This window comes from Ambystoma mexicanum, chromosome 4q, assembly GCF_040938575.1.
Source record: "Ambystoma mexicanum isolate Mex_15411 chromosome 4q, UKY_AmexF1_1, whole genome shotgun sequence".
NCBI classification, from domain to species: Eukaryota; Metazoa; Chordata; class Amphibia; order Caudata; family Ambystomatidae; genus Ambystoma; species Ambystoma mexicanum.
Genome location: NC_090928.1, coordinates 1,296,208,911 through 1,296,232,479, shown reverse-complemented (window position 1 = coordinate 1,296,232,479; position 23,569 = coordinate 1,296,208,911). Strand labels below are relative to the sequence as shown.

Genomic DNA, 23,569 nt, shown 5'->3' with positions numbered 1-23,569 from the left:
TTCAGACACCTGTTTCATGTGAAGATCAAGAGAGGGTGAGTAGACCAAAATTTCGTCCCGATAGACAACTACAAAATGGTCAACCATGTCCCAAACGATGTTGTTGATAAAGTGCTGAAACGTGGTCGGAGCATTACATAACCGAACGGCATGACCTGATCAAAAAGGCTGTACCAGGTTTTAAATGCCGTCTTCCATTCGTCCCCCTGTCGGATTCTCACTAGATTATAGGCCCCCCTCAGATCTAATTTAGTGTAGATCACTGAGGAACCCAGTTGGTCCAGCAGTACGGAAATCAGCGGTATTGGATACTGGTTCCGTCTAGGGACTGCGTTGAGTTCCCGATAGTCAATACAGGGCCTTAGTTCCTCTTCCTTCTTGGGAACAAAAAATAACAGAGAGGCAGCCGGTGAACGGGAAGGACGTATAAATCCCAAAGCTAATGCCTTATCTAGATATTACTTTAGCACCTCATCCTCCTTCCTTGTGAGTGAGTCAACCCGTCCCGTGGGGATCTTAGCACCTTCCTTAAGGTCTATTGGACAGTCATAAGACTGATGAGGAGGAATCTTCTCCGCCTCACCTTTGTCAAACTACATCACTATATTCAGCATATTCGGGAGGCAGATCAGTCGAAAGCACCCCACCAACCACAGGGGCTGGATCCAGAAGGGCTTGGCATATTTGATCTAACGTGTGATTTACTGGCACACTATGAGACAAGCATTGTGGTGAGGGAAAGGATATCAGTCCAGTCCAGAGACCCAGTCTATATGAGGATTGTGAATTCTGAGCCAAGGCAAACCTAGAATGAGACAGAACTGAGGCACGGTAATGACGTCAAACGTCAGCACCTCAGTATGAGAGCCATCAATACTTAGGGTCAAGGGCACTGTGGAATCGGTTACCAAACCTGAAAGAAGCGTGGTACCGTCGACAGCGTTAACTACCTCCGGCTGTTCCTTTGGAAGGAGTGGAATATCCCAGTCTTGGACATACTGTGCATCAATGTAGTTTCCAGTTGCTCCTGAGTCCAACATGGCCTCAGAAAACCAAAGCTGACCCTCTGGACAAACAAGGGTAACACTGATCGTGAACGGGATGGGGAGGTTGGAGCCCTGTAAAAAACTGCTCGGCAGAGGGGCTCCCTCTATTGCCTGGCCTTGGCGTTGCCCGATTTCATTGGTCTTTTAGGGCAAGAACGTAAGAAATGACCAGAGGACCCGCAGTAAAACATAAATTGTTCTTGCGATTTTCTCTTTCATCAATGGACAATGGTCCCCTAACGGCCCCTATTTGTATAGGTTCTCTGTTACCAGAGACAGGACTCGAAATGTTAACTGGCACAGGGGCTGGATGTCGTTTCTCCCCTTTTCTTTCAGCCTTACGAGTGTCAATTTGGAGAACCAGATCTAAGTAATCAGGGAAAGAAGCTGGGACCACCGGAACAGTAGCTATGATATCCTTGAGGGAGTCTGTTAACCCCTTATAAAACAATGCAGCCTTTTTCTCATCAGGCCAATTGGTTTCGGCAAAAAGCTGGTTGAATTTGGTGAGGTACGTCAGTAGGGGAGCCTCCCCTTGTTGCAAATTGAGCAATTCTAGATCTGTAGCGTGGGACTTGTATCGCGTGTCAAAAATCCGAGTCATAGCCTCTATCAGGGCATCACAGTCAAACAACAAGTGGCTGCCGTGCTCCAAAAGAGGATTGGCCCATGTTGCAGCCAAACCACCCAGATTCAATAATACAAATGCCGCCTTGGTGGTTGAATCTGGGAAAGATGATGGCCGATACAGAAAATGCAATCTGCATTGATTTATGAATGTTCTAAAGGCTTTGGGATCGCCTAAGAAACGTTTGGGTGGGGCCAAAGGAAACTATGCAGCCATATACAAAGGGACCGTTTCTTCTCTGGGTTGGACTCCGGCTGTACCCGAGCCAGAGGCCGCGGTCAAAGGTTGTGGCTCTTCAACACCACCCCTTAGACCCGCCTGCAAATCATCAATGCGACGTTGTGTGGCGTCATGAGCTACCTGCATGTCAGCACGTAAATCAGCCACCAACTGGACCAGAGCAGCCAGGGGATCAGCATCTGTGTCCATAATGGCTTCTGATTCTGTCAGAATACCATTCTGTACAGGAGAGGGAGTGACCTCTGACCGGCCCATAGAGTCAGAGCTCGCCCTCAAGTACTTTAAGACAAGATAGCTGTACCTTGAGGTGGAAGGGGTGCAGGAATTCTTACTCCAAAACCAATCAATAAGGACAACTCAATGGTTTGGTGAAGGGGAGTCAGTTTAATGACAAGTACAAGAAACGGGGAAACATGGAAATCAACAGTGATGCGATAGCCCGTCTCGCTTCAACTCCCACAATCTTCATTCAAACAGTAACAGTTATACCCAAAATTCGTCATCATTGACGTGTAACACTCATAAGTTTGTCATGCAATTCTATTGGTTGGAAAAGGTAACTTAAGTATAGGTGCTATATCTGTATATGGTAACAGAGTGTGAGGATTGGTTAATCCTTATCAGGTGGGCGTCTACGCCCTTCCCTCTAACATTACTCATGCAGACATCACTAAAAGTGTGAAGTGTCATTGGTTCTACTAGTTATAGGACCCTAGATTATTTGGTCCATTGTGATTGGGTTGGCTATAAGCCCAAGCATAAACTTCCACTTTAATTAGCAGCATACAGAATGGTCAAACAGGTGCAGGATGCCCCAAGATTCTATGTGTCAATTAGTTGGCTGTGGTCAGCCTTGAAACTGTAGCTTCTTGTCAGGAAAAGTTATGGTATCTCCTGTTTTGGGTGACATCAGACGTTGGTGCTGCTTCACGCTTGGCTGGTCACGTGTTAGTACACCGTGGATCGGCTTCGTTTTCCTTGTGCATTTAATTCTCATTTCGGCCTGCCACCTGCCTGGGCCTCCTTATCTCGACCTTCACAGGGCAGACTGCTCTGCTCTTAAGTTTCGATTCTCTGAAGATACTGTCTGCCTCTCTCTCTTGGGTTGACCTTGATTTCCCAGGCACGGAATGCTCTTTGCTGAGTTTCGATTCCCCCATCTCTTTTTGTTTTAGCTGGAATAAGAATCCTGTCCTGTTTGACCCTTAGTAACCTGGGTTAATTCTGCTTTAGTATAAAGTGGACTCGCACTTATATAGTGTGCTTTGTTGAGGTAGATATATTGTTGGCACTTACTGCTCTGTTCTTCTACTAAGCATAGCAAGCCTCACAGTTTTCTTAGCTTCTTGCATTACAAGCATATGTACAGGCGTTAGCCAGTTGAATATTTTCATCCTGTTTGACAGTTTGAGTTTCTATATGTTTCAACATCGTGCTTCCTTCTAAGTTCATGACATCCTTAGTCATGATATTTCATCTTTGTGTGTCATCTTTTGATTGTCGCTTCTTTCATTTGTGAGTCTGTCCGGGCCCTTGTGTCTTCACCATTCGTCTTCAATTAAGGCCTTTTGAGTTTCTTCTGGGACAGTGTTTAAGTAATCTTTATTTCGTGTCATTTGCTGGTAGGGTTGTCTCAATGGATACCTTACTGTCCATGTTTGTCTGTTTATTGGCACTTCAATAGGTGTTGATCTTCTGATGGGCACTGGGCAGAGGCCTAACGCTCTGTGCTGGTTTATTTGTTCATCATACATCGCGTATCGGGGTGTGAACGTTCCTGATACTTCAAATTGGGTGGCTGGAGTGCAGGTCATATTTGGGACCTCCTCTACACTCCCCCCTCTGTTCGGTTTATCGACCACTTCCGCTTCCTCCTTTGGATTTGTCTCACTTGGTTCTTCTGTATCCATTTCTTCTTCGACTTCTGGGTTTGTGCATGATGGTGTGAAGGAGTGTCTCTTTGGAGTCCATATTTTTATCACTCCTTTCAGGCTTCCTGCTGTCTTTACATGTTGATCCTTGTTCCATGTCATTAGCTGGCATTGTCCATTTGGGCTGCAATAGATCAATTTTCCTTCATAATTTCTGAATTTCCTGGGATAAAGAACCTTTGTACCTTCTCGTGCATGTTTGCTTGCCTTCACAGAGTCTCTTATTTCATCATCAGTTAAATCTCTGGGCTTCCATCCTGGTTTGACATCAATCATGATCTTCATCCCTATGGCTTTCTTCGCAGTTTTCTGGCATTGTGAAATTATTATCTTGATGACACAAAAGACTAGTAATATCATTACCAGCAGGGCTCCTAGGAACTTGAATGCATCTGCCATCCATTGTGGAACCCATGAAAACAGTGATCCAAAGCAGCTGTCATCATCAACTTTGTCAGTTTCATTGATCTTCTGGTTCTGTAGGTTTGTCAGCACACCTATGGCTTCTGTTAAAGTTCTGTTTTCTTCGTCGTGAGAAGGTATAAATGTGCAACATGATTCTCCGATTTTTGCACAAATACCTCCATCCATAGCTGTGATCATGCCAAGTACATATCTGTTCTGGAGAGTCATCAGTCGGATTGCTCTTAACTCTTCCTTGATTGCATTGAATCCTTTTATTGTCGAGTTGATGGTTTGCAGTAATTCCCATCTGGTTATCTGCAACCATTTGGTATTTGCTCCAACTTGGAATCTTGGCATGAGGATTGTCGCGAACACTGATGAGGTGAGGCTGAATAGCCTGTGCCCATATGGGATTGCATAAAATGCTTCTTCTGATTTGGCAGAGAAGTAATTTTCTCTCTTCACTCTAGTTGTCAGTTCCACAGATCTCCTCTTTCTCAGGTGATCATCTGCTTTCAGGAAACTGTCAATATTCAGGTCACCTTTCGGGTCCACGTGTACTTTCGTGATCACTAGTACACGTGGACATTCACTATCGTGCATATGCCTCTCCAGTTTTTCAGCAGTCTGATGTATGCTTTGGATCCATACGCCCAATAATAATCCATAATTACTGCAGTTCCATGAGTCATTCCTGGAGCTTCAAAAATTTGTCTGCAGTTCTGATTCTCTCCCATCTTCCTTGTGTCATTGTTCCTGAAGAACACATTTTGGGCTTTCCAGTGGCACTATCTGCAGGGGTCCTCCTCTGTCTTTGACCCATGTAAGTAATCTTGTGAGTTTCGGGCAAAAAAGGTTTACACACCCTCTATGAGTTTTCTATTGCTCCTTGCAGGCTCCAATGACCATCCATGCTCGGCGGATCACCACTCCTTCTTCCCATCCGTTTGGTGAAAGCACTGTTCCCCAAATCTGCATTTGGCCTCTGTTTTTCCAAATTTGAGCCTCTTCCGGAGTTTTCCCTTGGACGTTCAGTCACGGGTTCACTTCCCATCTTGTTCCTGCTCCTTTAACTTCAGGCTTTTCATACCTGATCACGTGATTTCTAGTATGAGCTCTATTTCTCGTCTTAATGTCCTGAACGTAATCATCTTCATCGGGGTAATCTGTCTCAGTTGGCCATTTCAATGAGGCATCCCTTCCCATGAACTGGCCTCTGGTGTTGCACATTGCTACATGTGACAGACAATGTGCTGTCGGGACATCAATTTCTACAGCCACGAAGATCTTGGATTTTCCCATGGTGTACGGCAGAAGTGCACAAACGAAGCATTTTCCTTCTGAAGTCGCCTTCCAACTTCTTTCATGTGCTGGTACCAAATGTTGTTCCCTAGATGTGCTGTGCTGTCCAGGTAATCGTTGAGTTCATTATTATCTTCATACATGCTTCTCTTGATTCTTAAGTTTTCTATAACTACATCCCTAAGTGCATCTGTATGGCTTATCTTTGCGGGAAGGTTTTCAGGTATTCTGGTCCATGGTGCAGGCTTCTTCATCTGCGCCATTTGAGTGGACAAGTCTGGCAGCTCTTTCCTGGTCCTCGTGCATTTTTTCTCTGCTGCGTGCAAGTGCCCATGCCAACCAGCCTAGCATTGGTCCGGAATATGGTTGTATTGTAGGCCTGGTACTTGTCCCTTTTGTTGGAATATGCGTGCTGGGTAATACAGTTTCTGTTGTTCGGTTCTTCAGTTCCTCTTGTCATTTTCTCGCTCTGCTCAGGTGTGGAAATAGAAGGTCTACTAACATTTGTGCCCTTTGTCTTTCTGCGGCCACTTCTGTTTTCTTTAGGGATTCTGACAGGACTGCTTCTGTTGGCTCTCTTCTTAATTCTTCTCACTTTTTCTCACTATCTCTTGTGAACGTTCTTTCGGTAGGCAGTCTCGTCTTCTCTGCTGCTTTCGTTTGAGGTTCTGTGGTTCTTGCCATCTGGCCTGGTTCATGTGCATTCAGTGTGTGTGTGCTTGTAGTTGTTAGTGCTCTGTTTACATTCATCTCGTGCTGACCCTGTCTCCAGCTTTTCTCATCATTCATTACCTCAAGTGTGTGTGTATCACTGCTAATTACATTCATTTCTAGTTCATTTATTTTACCATCAGATTTTTTCGAGACTGGAATGACTATATAAGGTCTGGGTGCTTTTGTGGGTTTCATGCGTACATCATCAGGTGGGTGCACTGAAATTGGAACGCTTCGTGCACCAATAAAAAATGCAGTTCTAATCGTGAATGACAGTAACATAATAATAAATACAAAGCATAAGTACATTATAGTTCGATATGTGAGGCAACATCATTTTCTTCCAGAGAAGCAAGGGTGCCTCTCCACTTGCGGGAGGACCAGGTTACTGCTCTGGGCCCCCATCTAGATCATTCGCCAAATGTCAATGTTATTGTTCCCCCACTCACTATCATTCTCCGAGTTTTGCGTCAAAAGTGTCAAGTGCTTCACAAGTGTGCCCCCTCTTGCAGGAGGTAATTGTCTCTTGATACAGGATACAGTTCCTTTGCTAACTATGGGAAAAAATAGATTACAATACTACTTTTCAATTAGACGCTTTTACTGTGCATGTTCAAAATGTGTGAATTCCCAGTTCCCTCCTTAAATCTGCTTCAGTCCTGAGGACATGTTGGATACTGGTCAGTATGAAGAATTAGAGAAAAGTGACAACAATAATAACAAATAAGGTACTTGACTCTGCTCCCTCAATCTGTCACTCGCGGAAGTCTTATTCAGAATCTCCTCAGATAATCTCTCCGATGATTTGAGAGTTCCACTTGGAGGCTTATTCCATGCAAGAGCATTCCCAATTGTGTGATATTAGCTGGATCTCGGATGAATGTGAGGATGTCAACTTCGATAGGTCTCCCCACTAATTACGGAAAGTCAGCAACTATGTGAAAAAAAGACACTGTGCACTAATCTGCTGTCTTCTAGTGATAGGGACATTCGTCCAGCCTTTGTTGAGATTCAGGATTATGTGTTCTTTCCTTGACGTGAACAATGTTTGTACTGTCCGGTCGCATGGAGTGCGAACAAAATGCTAATTTTATTTAACAGATGACTTGTTCTTCTGACAATAGATGGGCACTCTTCAATTATGCGAAAGAAAAGTGTATTGATGAGTTCATCTAGTATCGCCTGTCGTGAAGCATTTATGTCCTTCTCACTCTACTCTGGGAGTACGCTGAATGCCTCCGCAATGACAGTAAGCAGGTGTCTGATTATTTTTGTTGTTGTCAGGATCTTGAAGAAAGTATATGACACTGGTGCGCCTCTCTACCAATGACTGGTAGGATCTTAACACTAAGTGGAAGTACCTGACCACGTCCTTTGTGATATCTCTACTGTGAGACCCCATAAGTGCTGTCAAACAAAGTCTTAGTTCTGGGTGAATCGGGATGCTGTATCTGTTTACAATTTAACTATCTTGATCAAAAGTTTGTTATAGTCCTTTCCTCATCAAGGCTTAAGTGTGACTTGGTTCAAATGTTCGCACCACCAAAACGTGTTGTGGCTTATATGTGTAGTTTTCTTCACCCTGCAACTAGGATGCACAGAGTGTCCGTTTTTATGTCCTTATCCCCTTTTCTGCTGAGAGGAAATGTCAAAGTTAAGCTTCAACTTGCAAAAGGGTTCTTTGTCTTTACTTTGCAGGTCATGCGTTCTTCTTCCTCGTCATGGAGCTCGTCTGCACGTTCTGTGGTTCTTCCCCGTTGTCTGTAGTTTCTTCGCGGCAGGGTGCAGGCAGGGTGTCTTCTCTGACATATGGTTTGACATCACCCAGGAAGATCCACGCTCTTCTCCCTTGTAACTTGACTGCAGGTGGAGTAACATCTTCAACTGTGAATGGTCCATTGAATCTTGGCTCATCCAACTTTTTCCTTGTGAAATTTTTCACCAAAACAGTGTCTCCAGGGAAGACCAGTGGAGTACGTAGACCCTGAGCTGTGACTGATATATTGTCTTTTTCTGTGTCCTGCGCTGTCTTGCACGCTGTTTGTCTTTGCTGCAGCTGGTCTGAAATTACAGTAAGGCAAGATGTCATGCAGTTCAGATAGTTTTGCATTTCAGTTCCCAGAATCTCCCAGGTTGACTGGGCATCACATCTAGCTCTATCTCAGGGTATCAGGGGAGTGCGCATTCATCTTCCTGTTTCTATCTCGTGCGGCGTACGATGATGGTCGGAGCCAGGTTGGTTCCAAAGAGCATACAGTGCCAGAGGAAGGCAGTGCAACCATCCCCTCTTTAGAGTGAGCTTCAGCTTGGCTATCCTTTCCCTTAACAAGCCGTTGAGCCTCTCACCGATCCCATTACCTGCTGGATGATATGCCGATGAGAACTTGTGCTTTATACCAAGCAGCAAGCTAATCGGCTCAAAGACTGAATTTGAGCCCCATTGTCTGATCTCATTACTTCACACACCCCCACCTAGGGAACACTTCCCTCACAAGGAATTTGGCCGCACAGGTAGAGTTTGGGTCTGTACATGGACCTGCTTCGATCCCTCTAGAGAATGGACACACAATGACATTTAAGTACCTGTACCCGTTGCATACTTGAATCATGTCGACGTAATCAACATGCAAGTGCTGAAAAGGCCCATTTGGCCTGGGGATGACTCCTCTCATAACTTTTAATTTTTGCCCAGCGGTGAATTGCTGGCAGATTATGCAGCTCACCATAAAGAATGCAACATGCTCAGCTAAATTCGGTATAAACCAGTCTTCCGTGAGTGTTGCTGCTAGATTCTCCTTTGTCATGTGCGTCGGGTAATGCAACTGTTCCAACGCTATTTTTAGTAGGGCTACAGGCATTACTGGTTTACCAGTGCTGTCTTGTCACCACAAGCTGTCAGAGGGGTTTAAAGAACACCCTCGACGTTTCCACAAGTTTTTCTCTTCCTATGGTGTCTCCCCTTGGAGTTCCGTTAGTTGCGTTTGCCCAAGATCGTTATGGGCATCAGATGTTGTTCGTACTACCATCATCCTTTCATGGGTGCATGCCAATTCCACTTCTATGACCGTCTCACTTTTGGATGCCATATGCTTGGCTTCCATGTCTGCTGCTTGCTTTCCACGTGACACAAAATCTGTCCCCTCGGTGTGGGCGGTGCATTTCACGACCGCTATGCCCACTGGGAGCTGTAGTGCCTTTATCAGCCTGTCCAATAAAGCTGCATGCTGCACTGGCGTGTTGTCAGCTCAGAGGTAGCCCCTCCTTTTCCAGCACGCTAATTCTGCATGCGCTGTTGACGTCACATAGGCAGAGTCACTGTACACCATTACTTCCTGGTCTGTGTGATTCTCAATGGCGAGTATCAACACCAATAATTTTGCAGCCTGTGCTGAGTAGTGAGATGGTATTGGTGCACTAACAAGTACTCAAATTTCTCCATTCGCTGTGTGTTTCATCACAGCGACGCCTGTGTATCTTTGTCCATCACTTTGGTCGATTCTTGAAGAACCGTCAATGAAGACGATCTCTCCTCTCGATAAGGCATTTTATTTTACCCTGGCGATTTCATCATAGAATTCTTCATAATTCGTGCAGTCATGTATCGGCTCTCCTTCAGTGACTGTTTCTGCTATAAACATATCTGGGTTCACTATCTTACATCGGACTATTTTAATCGATGGATTTGATATGATCACTTCATAAGCAGAAGCTGAGATGTCAATGTGCCCTTTGGTTTCTCTAAAATGGCAAATAATGAGGGCTCAACGTATAATGTCATGGAACATCCCATTACAATTGTTGTCGCTTTCTCTATGGAGAACGCCGCAGCAGCTACACTTTGCTTGCATGGGAAGTGACCCTTCATAACTGGGTCCAGGTTCCCGCTGTAATATGCTAAGGGCTTGTACCTCCGCAATGTTCTTTGGGCGAGCACTGCCGTCATAACACTGCCATCGGTATGTGAAAACAGGTAAAATTCCTCTGCATAATTGGGAATTCCGAGAACTGGAGCCGTACAAATCACTCTCTTGAGTTCAGTAAACCCTTTCTCCATTGTCTCAGACCATTCAATCTTTAACATTGTCACTTGGGCCTTCTTTAGGGCCTGAAGTAAAGGCTTAGTATAGGAGCTGTAATCAGAAACCCATGCCCTAGCATAGTTGCACAGGCCTAGAAAGCTCTGCATTTTCTTTATCGTGTGTGGTTTAGCCGTGTTCAATGTGGCTTCAGCCCTTTCTGGGGGCACCTTCTTTCCTTCATGAGAGATCAGCTGGCCTATGTATAGTAGTTCCTGTTGACAATATTGTAACTTTTCCTTGTCAACCTTATAACCCTTCTCAGCCAGTATAGTCAGTAGCTGAACAGAATCGTGCCTGCATTGCTCTTCTGTGGTACTGCAGATTAGGATGTCATCCACATACTGCAGGACAACACTTTTTAATCTGCAGGACAGGACTCTGTTGAAGATAGATGGGGACTCACAGTACCCCTGTGGCAGCCTCATGCTTTTCAGACGCATTTGTCTGAACATGAATGACGTCAGATCTTATGAGTAACGGTGCAAGGGGATTGAGAAAAAGGAATTTGTCAAGTCAATCACCGTGAAATATTTTGCCTCAACGGGTATATTACATAGGGCCTCATTACACGTTGTGCAGTAAAAATGGGATTTTACCGGCATGGCGTAATTTGCGTGTCCGTCCTCGCAAGAGGCCGCCATTTGCTTGCCATTACGAGTTCGCGGGCACGAGCATAGCGCCATGCCGGTAATGATCCTACCGCCATGCCGCAAAAGACCCCAAAAAGTCCCTTAACGGCATCCTTGAAAGCGCTGTTAGCACTTCCGACCTGCCGCCACATGCAAATAGCGGTCACCGCAATTAGCGGATATCGGCATTGGCGGTCACCGCTAATAGCATCAGTGACTGTTATTTTGCGGAACCGGAAATAGCGTCATCGCACAGGAACGGGAAACAGCACGGCGGCCATCTTTAAAAACACAATCCATTGCCATCCTCCTTATCCAGGACACCTTACCAGGAAACACATTCGGAAATCCTTCCAGGACACTGTAAAGATGCCCATTGCCGTTAAAAAAACGTCAGAGCGGCAACGCAAGGAGAAGTTCAGCAAGGATGAGCTCATAATGCTCACTCAGACACTAGCAGAAAATGCACAGGTGGTCTTCTGCAACGACATGCGGCAGAGACCATCCTGAAGAAGAAGGTCCTCTGGGAAGAGGTAGCCTACAAGGTCAGCGTGGTAGGCACCACCACCCGCACAGTTAAAGAATGCCGAAAGAGGTGGGATGACCTCCGGCTACGTGTAAGGAACATCCTATCCGTAAACCGCAACCTGGCTACGGGCACAGGAGGAGGCAGCGAATCGCCGATTAAGCTCAGTGAGTGGGAGGAGACCTGTGCATCGACAATCGGCGTGGAATCCATCAAGGGAGTTGGACAAATGGAGCATGGCGTGGCCATTTCGTCTGATGGAGGTGAGTGTATGCATCAAACAATGCACAGTGAAGTGTGATGGTCGCCCCAATCATGTGTCCATATGAATGCCGTGGATCAAGCCAGAAACAAACATGCATGCATCACCACATACCCGTTCAACACAGAGCCATTCATGCATGACCCACCCAACATCCCCATTACCTGCATCCACACTAAAGAGCCCTAAATGCATAGAACGGCATGACGTATTCATTCAGCATAAGACAGGTCGACCCATTATTGATGATTTTCCACATTTCCAGCCCGTACAGGATCACACACAGAAACTGAGGAGGCACGCACTTCCACACCTGCTCCCACATCCAGCAAGAAACCCAGGAGAGATGCCACAGAGGACACCGCCACATCCTCAAGGGCAGCCAGGAGGAGTGACCATGACCACAGGGACAAAGGCAGCAGGGGCACCAGTTGCACGCAGCCACAGGCCATGCCTGCTGCCGTCGTGGCACCCACGGGAGTGTGTCTCCCAGCAAGTGAAAGCAGCATTGAGGGAATGCACTCTGCTGCCACCAGCTCAACAGGTGAGGCAGCGGCCACTGACCCACTTTCAGATGAGGAGGAAGCACCTGGCATTGAGGATCTAAGCCAGTGCCCCAGACCAAAACGCCCCTTACTGTCAAGCCCGAGGCTGTCATCAGGTCCGGGTAGCCAAGGAGAATCACCCATCCCCACCCTTGAAGGGCCATGGAGCCCCCAGGTGTTCTCACCTGATGCAAGTGCCATGGATCCAGGCACATAAGCCATCCCACCAGCACCCACCATGCAACATGAACTATCATCCATCTTTCAGAGGCAGACCGAGATGACTGGTCTAGTAGGGCAGCATGTGGCTGAGACAGGCCGCCTGAGGGAGGACATTGGTACATTTGCACAGCAGACGAGGGAGGCCATGGAGTCATGCACCAACCGAATCTGCAATGAAATGGCCCAACTCAGGGAGGCCATGAACCGCATAGCAGATGCAATTGAGCGCCGATGCCCACTGCCAACCCAGGAAGAACCGGGCCCAACCTCCTCTGGGAGTTCACGGCAAAGTAGCCCCCTACGCCGGTCTCTGTGGAACCTGCGGCGCACCACTTCACAACCACCAGATGATGGAGCAAGCACTGGCAATTAGGGCCAGCAAGGACTGGGTGCCACATGTGGAGAAGGACACATTCACGTCATGAGGCTCACATGGGGGTGTTGTGGGGGGAGGGGGGTAAGGGTGATTTTGGGAGTGTTGTGGGGGGAGGGGGGTAAGGGTGATTTTGGCAGTGTTGTGGGGGGAGGGGGGTAAGGGTGATTTTGGGAGTGTTGTGGGGGGAGGGGGGTAAGGGTGATTTTGGGAGTGTTGTTTGGGGAGGGGGGTAAGGGTGATTTTGGGAGTGTTGTGGGGGAGGGGGGTAAGGGTGATTTTGGGAGTGTTGTTTGGGGAGGGGGGTAAGGGTGATTTTGGGAGTGTTGTGGGGGAGGGGGGTAAGGGTGTTTTCACAGTTGGGGCCCTGCACTTATTGTTGTCTTTTGTTCACAATACACTGTTTGAAAGTTTACACTGGCTTGGCATTCATCATTGTGTGTGTGTACTGTATTGGGGAGATGGTTCTTTGTGGGACTGAACACATGCATCAGGGCAGTAATACCCATCTTTATCCATTACAGTCATACCTTGTATGACATGCAATCTGATGCATCAGATGCTGACGCACATCGTGTCCTGCCTGGACATTGCCACTTGCATGTCCCTGCGGGCCATTTGCGCCATCCTCATCACCATCCACATCATCCTCATCTTGTGCTTGCATGTCAGGTGGCACAGTCACATCCCGCCTCATGTAATTTCAGTCCCGCAACACACATGCCATGGTTTATTTCGGCACTTTGTCATGGCCGTACAGGAGGGCTTCACCCAACATGCTTAGGGACCGGTGCTGTGTGTTGTAGAAGCCGGATGCCTGCTTCATCACAGCGCAGGTACGCTATGTGCAATTTTCTTGTCCTCTTCCTGCTGGTTCTGTGGTATTTCTGGGTGCCCTGCTGGTGCTTGCTGCGCCTCTCTTGCCCTACTCCTACTCCTACTCCTCCTGCGTCTCCTCTGTGCTTCGTGCTGTTGATGGTGCCGCACTACAATCACATCCTCCAGCCCATGAAATGCGGGCAGTATTGGAGGCATTTTTGTGTGGGAAGGGGTGTGGGAAGGGGTGTGGTGTGCCCTTTTGTGCTGCCACAGTCTCCATCCCCTACACCTGTGCTGGATGTGTCCACCTGTGGGAGGTGGACTGCTCAGGTCTCTTAACGGGTTGTTCAAGGTGCCGGTATTAGCGCCATGGCGATAGGGTGTTTTGGGGTCTTTACCATGCCGCTATTACCATGTCCGCCTACCTTGTGATGGGATGCTATTATGGACATGCCGCTATTTCCGATCTGGGGGTCGCACGCCCACAGACTTGCCGCTATTAGTGCCACCGTACTTAACGATGGCGCTAATAGAGGCAAGTCCGGGTCGTAATTGGAAAGGAAATTTTGCGTTACCGGTATTACCTTACCAGTAACGTTATTTCCTTACCGCCGTCCGTGTAATGAGGCCCATAGAATTGTAGATGGATTAGGGACTAAAGGGAACTCGGCTCCAACAATATCATTTAATGCTCGTAAATCCTGGATTAAATGCCAAGACCCCCCCTATGATTTCCTGACAGGATAAACCGCCGTATTACACAGTGATTCTGATGTCACTAAGATGCCCTGGTCCATGATCACAGACATTGGGCCTCATTCCGAGTATGGCGGTAAGGGATAGCGGCCACCGGTAACGAGACCGGTGGCGGTGATCCCTTACCGCCATACTCCGAGTTCCCTTTGCGCCCTCGCCCTTAACGCCTGCTTTGAGCAGGTGTTAAAGTCGAGGGCGCAAAGGGGCCTCCAAGCCAATAACGGTGACCGTAATGAACAGTCACCGTTATTTGCATCTTCCCCATTCCCATTGAGCCCTATGGGGGCTCATTTGGGAATGGGGAAGAGCCTTAGTGAATGGGGAATTACCGCCCCGCCAACCTTGGAATGGGGCGGTAATTCCGCCATCCACCAAGGCGCTGCCGGTCCGGGTACGGCGTCAACCAAGGCGTTAATAGCGCCATTGGTTAGCGCCGTACTCGGAATGAGGCCCATTGTCTTAAAAATCCCTTTGTCTGCCTCTCTGGACATGGGGTATTGTCGGACTCTCGGCAGAATTGCTCCTGGCTTTAGTTTAATTTTCACTTCTCCCACCCCCTTCAAGAGGCCTACGTCATAGGGTCCTGTAGTCCACAATGAGACAGGTACTTTAGCTATATCCTCATCAAAATATTCCGGCCGTTTCAGTGCCAACATCATTCTCTGGGGCACTACTCTTTTGATCATTTTTACCCAAAATACGAGACTCACTTCCACCCTTGTCCCTTCCATGTCTGATTGTTCTTCAAGCAGATCATTGTTAGGGAGAATTCTCATTTCATGGCTAATTTCCCTTACCTAGTGAGTCCCTCAGCAGCTTTGCTGGAACTCTGGAGTTGTTTCTTTCCACTTGGTAAGAGTGTGAGCTTTTTCTCCACTCTTACTTGTATTTTGCTATGTGTTTTTACCTGTTTTTGGTGATTGTGGACTCTGGAGTACACTACTTCAGTAGCCCCCTTCTTTTGTGTGTCACACAGCACCTTCTGTGCAGTGACACAGGGTTGTCGTTCAGACTTCCCACCGACTCCATTTCTGAGGTGACTACTGTCCCCCAGAAAAGGGTAAAGTTACCATTAACTTTACTTAGTCAAATTAACCACAGATGCAGTACATACCATCTTACATGGAGTGCTGGAAAGGGTTACTCATTAGCCCTTTTTAATCTGTACCTCCTAGAGCATTGTTTCGCACTTTTAACATTTTGGGCCTCATTACACCATGCCGGTAAAATACCGGCACTGCCTTGGTGGAAAGGGGAATTACCACCCTATTCCAAGGTTGGTGGAGCGGTAATTCCCCCTTCCCCCATTGCCCTTCCCCATTCCCATTTTTGCCCCATAGGGCATAATGGGAATGGGGAAGGTGCTAAATACGGCACCGCAAATTGCGGTACTGTAATTAGCTCCCTGGTCCCTTTGCGGGTTGGTTTTTAACGCCTGCAAAAAGCAGGCGTTAAATTCTCCAACCCGCAAAGGGACCTCGTAGTAAGACGGTAAGGGTTTACCGGTACCGGTAAAATACCAGTACCGGTAAACCCTTACCGCCTACCGTGTAATGAGGCCCTTTGACATGGCTCGTGGCAGTGGTATCTACCCTAATTTTCTACCGCTGTTATCTTATATAATTGTGGTAATATTGTAGGCTATTGTGTTAGCCTCGAACTTAAACCTGCTGGACCAAATTATTTTTCTTTTGGCTCCAGTGCGGTTTATTCGCCATTTCTTTTTGTTAAACTCCTTCTTGTGTTTTACTTTGCGCGGCAAACCAGGTTTGCCTTCTTTGTTCACTGTCTTTTGGCGGGCTTCTGCCAAGAAGCCCTCCTCAAGGCACCTGGGTGTCTAGGTGGGCTGAATGTGAGGGAAGGGTGTAGTCACCCCTTGCACAGGGTATCCTAGGAAACCCAAGTCGCACTTGTTCATGAATGGCTAAGGTGGTTGTCCGGGCTGGACAACCCCCCTGCTGGGTGATTGACAGCTAGGCTGTGTGAATGGGAGATTTTCGCATAAAAGGCAGGTCTCTTGAGCTGGAAGTCAGATAGTCACCAATGGAACTACAAGGAACCGAAGAGAAGCGGAGGAAAGGTCGACTGCTGCAACTATCCCGTCCCGGTGAAGCCCTGCTGCAGTCCTGAGCTATCTACCCTACAACGACTAAGAGAAGATCCAGTCCAGAATCTTCTTTCCTTGAGCCTGGTGGGGATAACCAGCTCATCTTCTTCAGCCAGAGGTCCCCTTCCTGGTCGAAATCGCTGCACACTGCTGTAGTGGTCCGGATAGCCACCTGAAGAGCCTCTCCTGTTTTTAAGGAGCGCACCTTTTATTCTTCGTCACTGATGCCGGCCTCATCCCTGTGTGGTGTAGACCCCCTTCATCGTCCTTCTTCATGCCGAAGCCAGGAATCGTGGGTCTACAGGGAACTACCAGGAACAACTTTCGTGGCATTAGCTTCTTCTTTGAAAAATCTTGGGTGAAATCCCTATTTCTCGCTTATAAGGGTTGCCCTTATTTTTCCCACTTGCCACTGGCTCCGGCCTCTTGACTCTTGCATTTCTGTCCATGAGTGTTCTTCGATTCTGTTTGCCTAACTAACGTATTGCCCAGGGTATTCCCCAGGGTATTGCCTATGATTTTTGCCCCCAACTCGCTCTGGGTATCTCAGGTGCTAAGTGTGTTTTTGCCCCAGTAGCATTTCTTGCCGCGGATACGCGTTTATTTAGTAGACCGAACTGTCAAAAAGTGATCGCAATCGTATACACGGTAACGTGTATTGTTCCATAATACTGGTTCTCTCAAACACGGGGTACTTACCTTGATTCCTACCGTACAAAGTGAATTGGTCAGTTGTAGTGTATTTAACGTGTGGTTTTAAATTTAATAGAAGTGTTGTGTTGATAACAAATGGTTTTAAAATAAATGTACTTATATTTTTCTACCTGAAACCTTGAGTCAGTGTCTGCTTGAGTCACAGTAATTGTGGTCCCTTTGTGTAATCTCTTCTAATGCTCATATACTCTTGAGATAGGCCTGGCTGCTCCGCTACTGCTACCACTTTAAAATAGTAGTACAGGCTTGTACCAAAGGTAAAACATGTATTCCCACCTGTGGTCTTAATTGTGTGTAGTAGTCCCTAAGGGCACTGCACGGAATTCTGCCTAACACTCATCATCGATGACGTCAGTCACTCGATACCCTTCTTCGATGGCGTAATAGCACACCATTGTCTGCCTTCATCATTGTATCCGTCAACCAATACTACTTTCCCTCGCACTGCTGCAGTATGTATCATCAAGGGAAACATTTGTCCCTCCTCCTCATGCATAGGTATTCTTGGTCTGAATAGAAACTCATCAGGGGTTCTCATGGTTCTATCTGCAAGGCCTGGCAATCCTGCCATAAGCACACGCATGCCATATGCGAGCATTTCTGGCTCCAAGGGTATGGCCCACATGGCTATGTGTCCTGAGTATGCTCTAATCATTTCGCATACATTTAAATAATGCATTCCTGGAGTGGAGCATAGTATGCCCTCCTCCGTGAACAAAATCGTCATGTTCAATTTTGTCATTAAGTCTCGACCCAAAATGTTTGCTGGGGTCTGCCGTGAATACAATAAAGGTACATTCATTTCACACTCTTCTATGGAAACTGGGAGAGCGTCTGTAAAGGGAACTCGACTGTGAGCTCCTGTAAAACCCTGAGTTTCTATGGCTTCGCCGGACAAGGAAAACTTGTCCTCACGTTTGCACGAGCATGTTGCACCCGTGTCCACTAGGAAGGAATATTCTTTACCCCCTATAACAACATCCATCCTAGGTTCCCTATGAAGTTCTGGTGTCACTGATAGGATAGAGCACATCAGGGTTCCCAGTGAGCTGTCCTAGTTTACATATAAGTTTGGCCCACTGTGCACTTGCAGATTTTCCCCATTCCCAGTGTTGCTTCCCCTTCCAGGGTTCTGGACCTGCCCTGTGCTCATCGTGTGTGACACATGTGACGGTGTCTGTTGGGATTGTCCTTGTGAAAAACTCCCCATGTTCTGTGGTTGCACCCCTTGTTGCGACCTTGCTGCACTCCTGGCACTTGCTGTTGCACCGTGTGATTCTGTGCAACGCCCTGTTGTGAGGTTGCAGGTGGATTCGCCGTGCCTGCTCCGATTCCTTGGCCATTCTGCAACATGCATTGACTCCTGCACGTGCGCGCCAAATGACCTGTCATTCCACACAGCCAACATACTGGCGGTGGTCGGATTATTTTTCCATTTAACATATCTGGATTACCATTCTGCACATTTTGAAAGCCTCTTTGATTATTTTGGAACCTCCCTGATTGCTCTGCCATCCTCTTCCTCTAAATCCTCTTCCCCTCGGGTAAAATCCTACGTTACCCTGGTTATTCTGTTCCGGGTTAACCACCTGCTGCATGTTTTGTTCAGCTGTGTTAGTTAGCATGGCTCCTTCAAGAGCATACTTTGATAATTTCTTTTGCACCAGCTTCGCTTCCTCACCCTTTCGAGTCGCCTATTTTTTCTGATTCTTTTCTTGCAACAGTCTACAGTAGTGTGCGATAGTCAACTGTATTTCAGTTGTTTCTGCACTGGTTCTGGCAACCCTTGGCACAATATGTGATAAAACACAGGAATTAATTTTGTCCAAGATTCATGCGTTTCGAGCACCCACGTGTCTTGGAAATTTTGGATATAAATTAACAGATCTTCTGACTCCTTCATTTATCGAGTCATTATAGTATTTGGTGCATGAATTATAAAGAATGGATTATGTTAGCTTAGATAGTGACCACCATGTACCATCATGCCCCAACCTTCACCCATTCGGAGCACAGATGGCTGACGTTCATCCTCCCGCCAATCGAACAACCAACCAGGAGGACGAGATGATGCCCACTCCTACAGCACCACCTCGGTTGACCAATCCAGGTCCAACGTAGCATCATATGTTAGACGCCCTGTTCTCCATCTATAAAATGTATTGTAATTTTAACTTTGCCAGAGCGCTCTCAGAGATCTAGATAAACTTTTCCTTGAACTCTGCAGCCTGCTCTCTTTGCCTCATTCCCTGCCCGGGGTGTGTCAGTTTATTCTTTTTGCACGTATAACAGCGGGGAGGGCACAAACATTTGGTGACCCCGACGTGATCTGGAGAGGCGCCTTGAGGCCTGAGCTGTAAGGCGAGATCCGGAACGCGCCCCAGCAAAACCAATGCCCCCCACGGCAGACCAGTGTGTGCGCACCACAAGAGAAGGGTCCAGGGTGCCTGGTTGACGAATACCCGATAGAAGAGCTGCTCGCCGAGGCGGGCCACGGCTTGGTTGGGGTGCGAACCTGACTGGGGTCGGACCGTGAACGGTGACCCCCGGAGCATCTGCCGAACACGTGAGTGCTGGTTGCAAAGGTTCCCAAGGAAAGGTAAGGGGGAAGAGAAGGGAACCAGGGAACAGAGGGAGGTGGATGAAGGGGAGAGTAGGGTCTGTATGAGTGATGCTGAGGATTTTCTGATCTATCCTTTACATGGCCATTAGGTGTTGTGAAAAGTGAGAAGAAGAAGAGAAGTGGTATCCTAGCCCGAACGGGGTAGAAGGCGGCGCTGCATAGCATTGTCTCGTCCAGTGCAGAATAAATCAGTGAAGATAAGGAGAAAATAGTAGGAGTCTCGTATATTGAGTAGACTCTGTGTAGTATTTAGAATATTCTTTTTCCGTACAGGTACGAATTCTTGGGTCAAGGTGAAAGGGTATAAGAGGCGGGGAGCGAATGAGAAGAGCAGGTGAAACGGGGAAGGTTTTGGTAACGGGAGCAAACGGGAGATACAAGGCGCGCAGGTAGTGCATGTGCATGATACATGTTATATGTTTTTCATCATTGTACTGTCCATTTTATGTTATGTCTATCAATGCATTGAAGTGACTTGTTGGTAAAGGTTTATATATGTAAAAGAAGGTTTGCTGAACTTTAAGAGTATCTGGGTAACATTGAGTATAAAGAAACAATAACTATGAATAATTAAATGATTTCTGATATATGACTGACAGCGTATAAAAGGGTAGCGAGTAGGTGGAAGTGAAAAACTCAGGCCACCCACCCCAGAAAACGAGAGAAGGGAAGGGTACGAGGAAAACAACAAGCAAGAATCAGAGATAGAAGAAGTATGGAGTGACTTAGATGAATATGAGGAGGCAGCCGCAGAGACAGGGTCCCCATTACCAAACCGCCGTTACCCAGATACGCCATCACCACCACTATGGCAGGGTAGATTAAGACAGCGAGGAAGGAACATGATGGTAAGTAAAATAAAGAAAGGTACAGTAAGTAAAGGAGGGAAGAAGCACAAGTTACAAATGCCATTAATACATAAAGGAGTAGGCAGGCCACACTACATTCCGTGGGCACAGATGGATAAAAACAATTTGCTAAAACTCCTCCCCCCACTATTGGGAGGGGCGGGAAAATGGATACATGTATTTGAGAAAAACACAGCAGGAGTGCCGCTAGCGATAGGGGATGTGAAAAGTCTACTAGTATCAGCAATCGGGGTCCAAGCAGACGCAGTGTGGGAAAGGGCAGGATTCCCCGGAGTGACAATGAGCTGTGACCGCCACGATGGGTCAGCATTTAACAACGTTCGAGCACAAGTATGGGACGCATTTCGGCGCACGTTTCCAGACATTCCAGAGTTGCATTTAGTGATGCAGTGCACAATGGAGGAGAACGAGGACCCTACGCAATTCATATTGCGAGTACAGGATTTGTGGAAAAGCGAAACTGGCACGGCGTGGAACCAGTCCACCGCATTATTCTATTTTATCATCAAAAAGGGGCTCCCGAAGGAGGTGCAGAAGGCCTTGGATAAAATAGCTGGGATAGAAGCCAAGAGTTGGCCTGAAATACAGAGCATAATTGTGCACCACTGCAGGAGGATCAAAGAGAGAGAAAAGGAGATAGCACAAAAAAGGCTGGCAGACGAGGTGAAGCTGGTGCAGAACAAATTAATGAAGGTCGCTGCCATAAACACCAGCGTAGCTGCAGACAGAGACAACGAGGGGGATGAAGGAGCTGGAAATAGACCAGTTACGATAGCAGCGCTGCGGGCCGCAGGAGGACAAGGACCGTGGAATCAGGAGGAGCCATACGGTGGACAACAGTGGCAAGAAAGACTAGCAAGAGGAAGAGGTGGGTACCGTGGCCAGAGAGGGGGTTTTGGAGGTATGGGGAATAGAGGATTTGGTGGGCAAGGAATGAGAGGTGGGCCGCAGGGGCCGTGTTGGAACTGTGGGAGATGGGGACACTATTCAAGGGATTGCAGAATTCGGCCTTCAGGGTATTTCCAGGGGCAGCAGCCCATGGAGAACGAACAAGGATGGGGGTGCCCCCACCCAGGTAGCCCCTATGAACTACCGAAGGGAGGAGGGGGACAGCAAGACCAGTGCCATAACGAACCCCAGATGCAGCAAAGACAGCAGCCATCACCACAACCCATGGCAAGACAAAACACAGTAGGAAATGCAACCCATAACTCTTTTGCAATGGCTGCAAATGGTGCACCCGCACCCTTCCGCGGCGTGACAGTGGTTGGAGACAAATGTCTTTTCAGTACCAGGGCAAGAAAGACACTCAGATTAGGACAGCCCACAGGGAGCACTTGCGTGTCCAGTCCTATCCACCACCCTACGTGCAGAAGAGGAACCACTAGTGGGGGCTGAGATAGGAAATAAGCAGTTTATCTTCATGGTAGACTCAGGGGCAGAAAAATCATGTCTTACAGAAGGGCGGTTTCCGCTCTCGGGCAGGAATTTGGAAACGCAGGGGTTCTCTGGGGCTATTTTAAAAGTTCCTTATACTAAAGATCTTGATATAATGGTGGGGGGTAAAACAGTGCACGCACCCTTACTGTACCACGAAGACGGGCCAATCAATTTACTGGGTCGAGACCTGTTGAGCAAATTAAATATGACTATCTCATTCACGGAGAGAGGAATAGTTTGTTCTACTCCAGGAGTATGCCCTGTGCGAGCAATGCTGATGGTCAACACGGTAATCAATGACAGTGTAGTACGAGGGGTGCCTATTGACATGGATATGTTTATCTACGGCATTAAGGTATTGGCCCGGGTGGTATCAGATATCACGAGAAAAGAATGGAAGACACCATCAGATGTTATATTCCGCCCAATAACAAATGTAGATGTTGTGCCAGGTACGATAATGTCCATAGACATTGAAGCAGTACAGGTGTCTAAAAAACGTATTGTGGTCATAGGAATGGATACACATGGGTGCGAGTGGAGAACTGTTCTGTGTGTAGATCCAAAAATAATGTTAAGAGAAATAACGGATGAAGACTTGTTCACTGATAGCGAAGAGGATGGAGAAATAATAATGGAGATAAGTGTACCATGTGACATCATGATTCAGTACAGAGAGGTACACAACCCACTCATCGCTAGTGTCAGTACTCCACCGACAATATTTGAGGAAGACATGACAAAGCTAGCACCAGAGGTTTGGACCACAGGCCCCCATGATGTAGGATTGCTACATGAAGTGACACCCATAAAAATAAAACTCAAACCAGGAGCACTCCCGCCAAGAGTAAAACAATACCCAATATCCAGAGAAGCAGATGAGGGGATCAGAGAAGCAATACATGCACTACTACAACAATATTGCAATTTTATTGCAAGGTATCATAGTGCCATCGAACTCCCCGTGTAACACAGCTATTTTCCCGATCAAAAAAGCAAAAGGAGGGGCATGGAGGATGATCCAGGATCTTCGCCCACTCAATGACGGAGTTCAGAAAGAGTTCCCTTGAGTGCCTAACCCGGCATCAATATTGTGTAGTATCCCAAAATATCTACCTGCTTTACTGTGGTTGATTTGAAGAACGCCTTCTTCTCCATCAAACTTGATCCAGGATCACAGTATCTCACCGCATTCACACTAGGGAACAACAGATATGAGCATCGCAGACTCCCGCAAGGATACTGCGAAAGTCCGAACATATTCAACAGGGTGCTGCGGGAAGATATTGGAAACATAAATGTAGAGAGCACCATTATACAATACGTAGACGATTTACTC

The 23,569-nt window shown here is 47.1% G+C and overlaps 1 protein-coding gene across 1 annotated transcript in view; it reads right to left on the bottom strand.

The window, feature by feature from the left end:
* The window catches only part of LOC138467389 (uncharacterized), a 623,308-nt gene that overhangs the window by 260,436 nt on the left and 339,303 nt on the right, over positions 1 to 23,569 (bottom strand). The window contains 2 exon segments of the mRNA XM_069607343.1: positions 4,031 to 4,175; positions 8,074 to 8,327. Of these exon segments, the coding sequence (XP_069463444.1) occupies positions 4,031 to 4,175; positions 8,074 to 8,327 (399 nt within the window).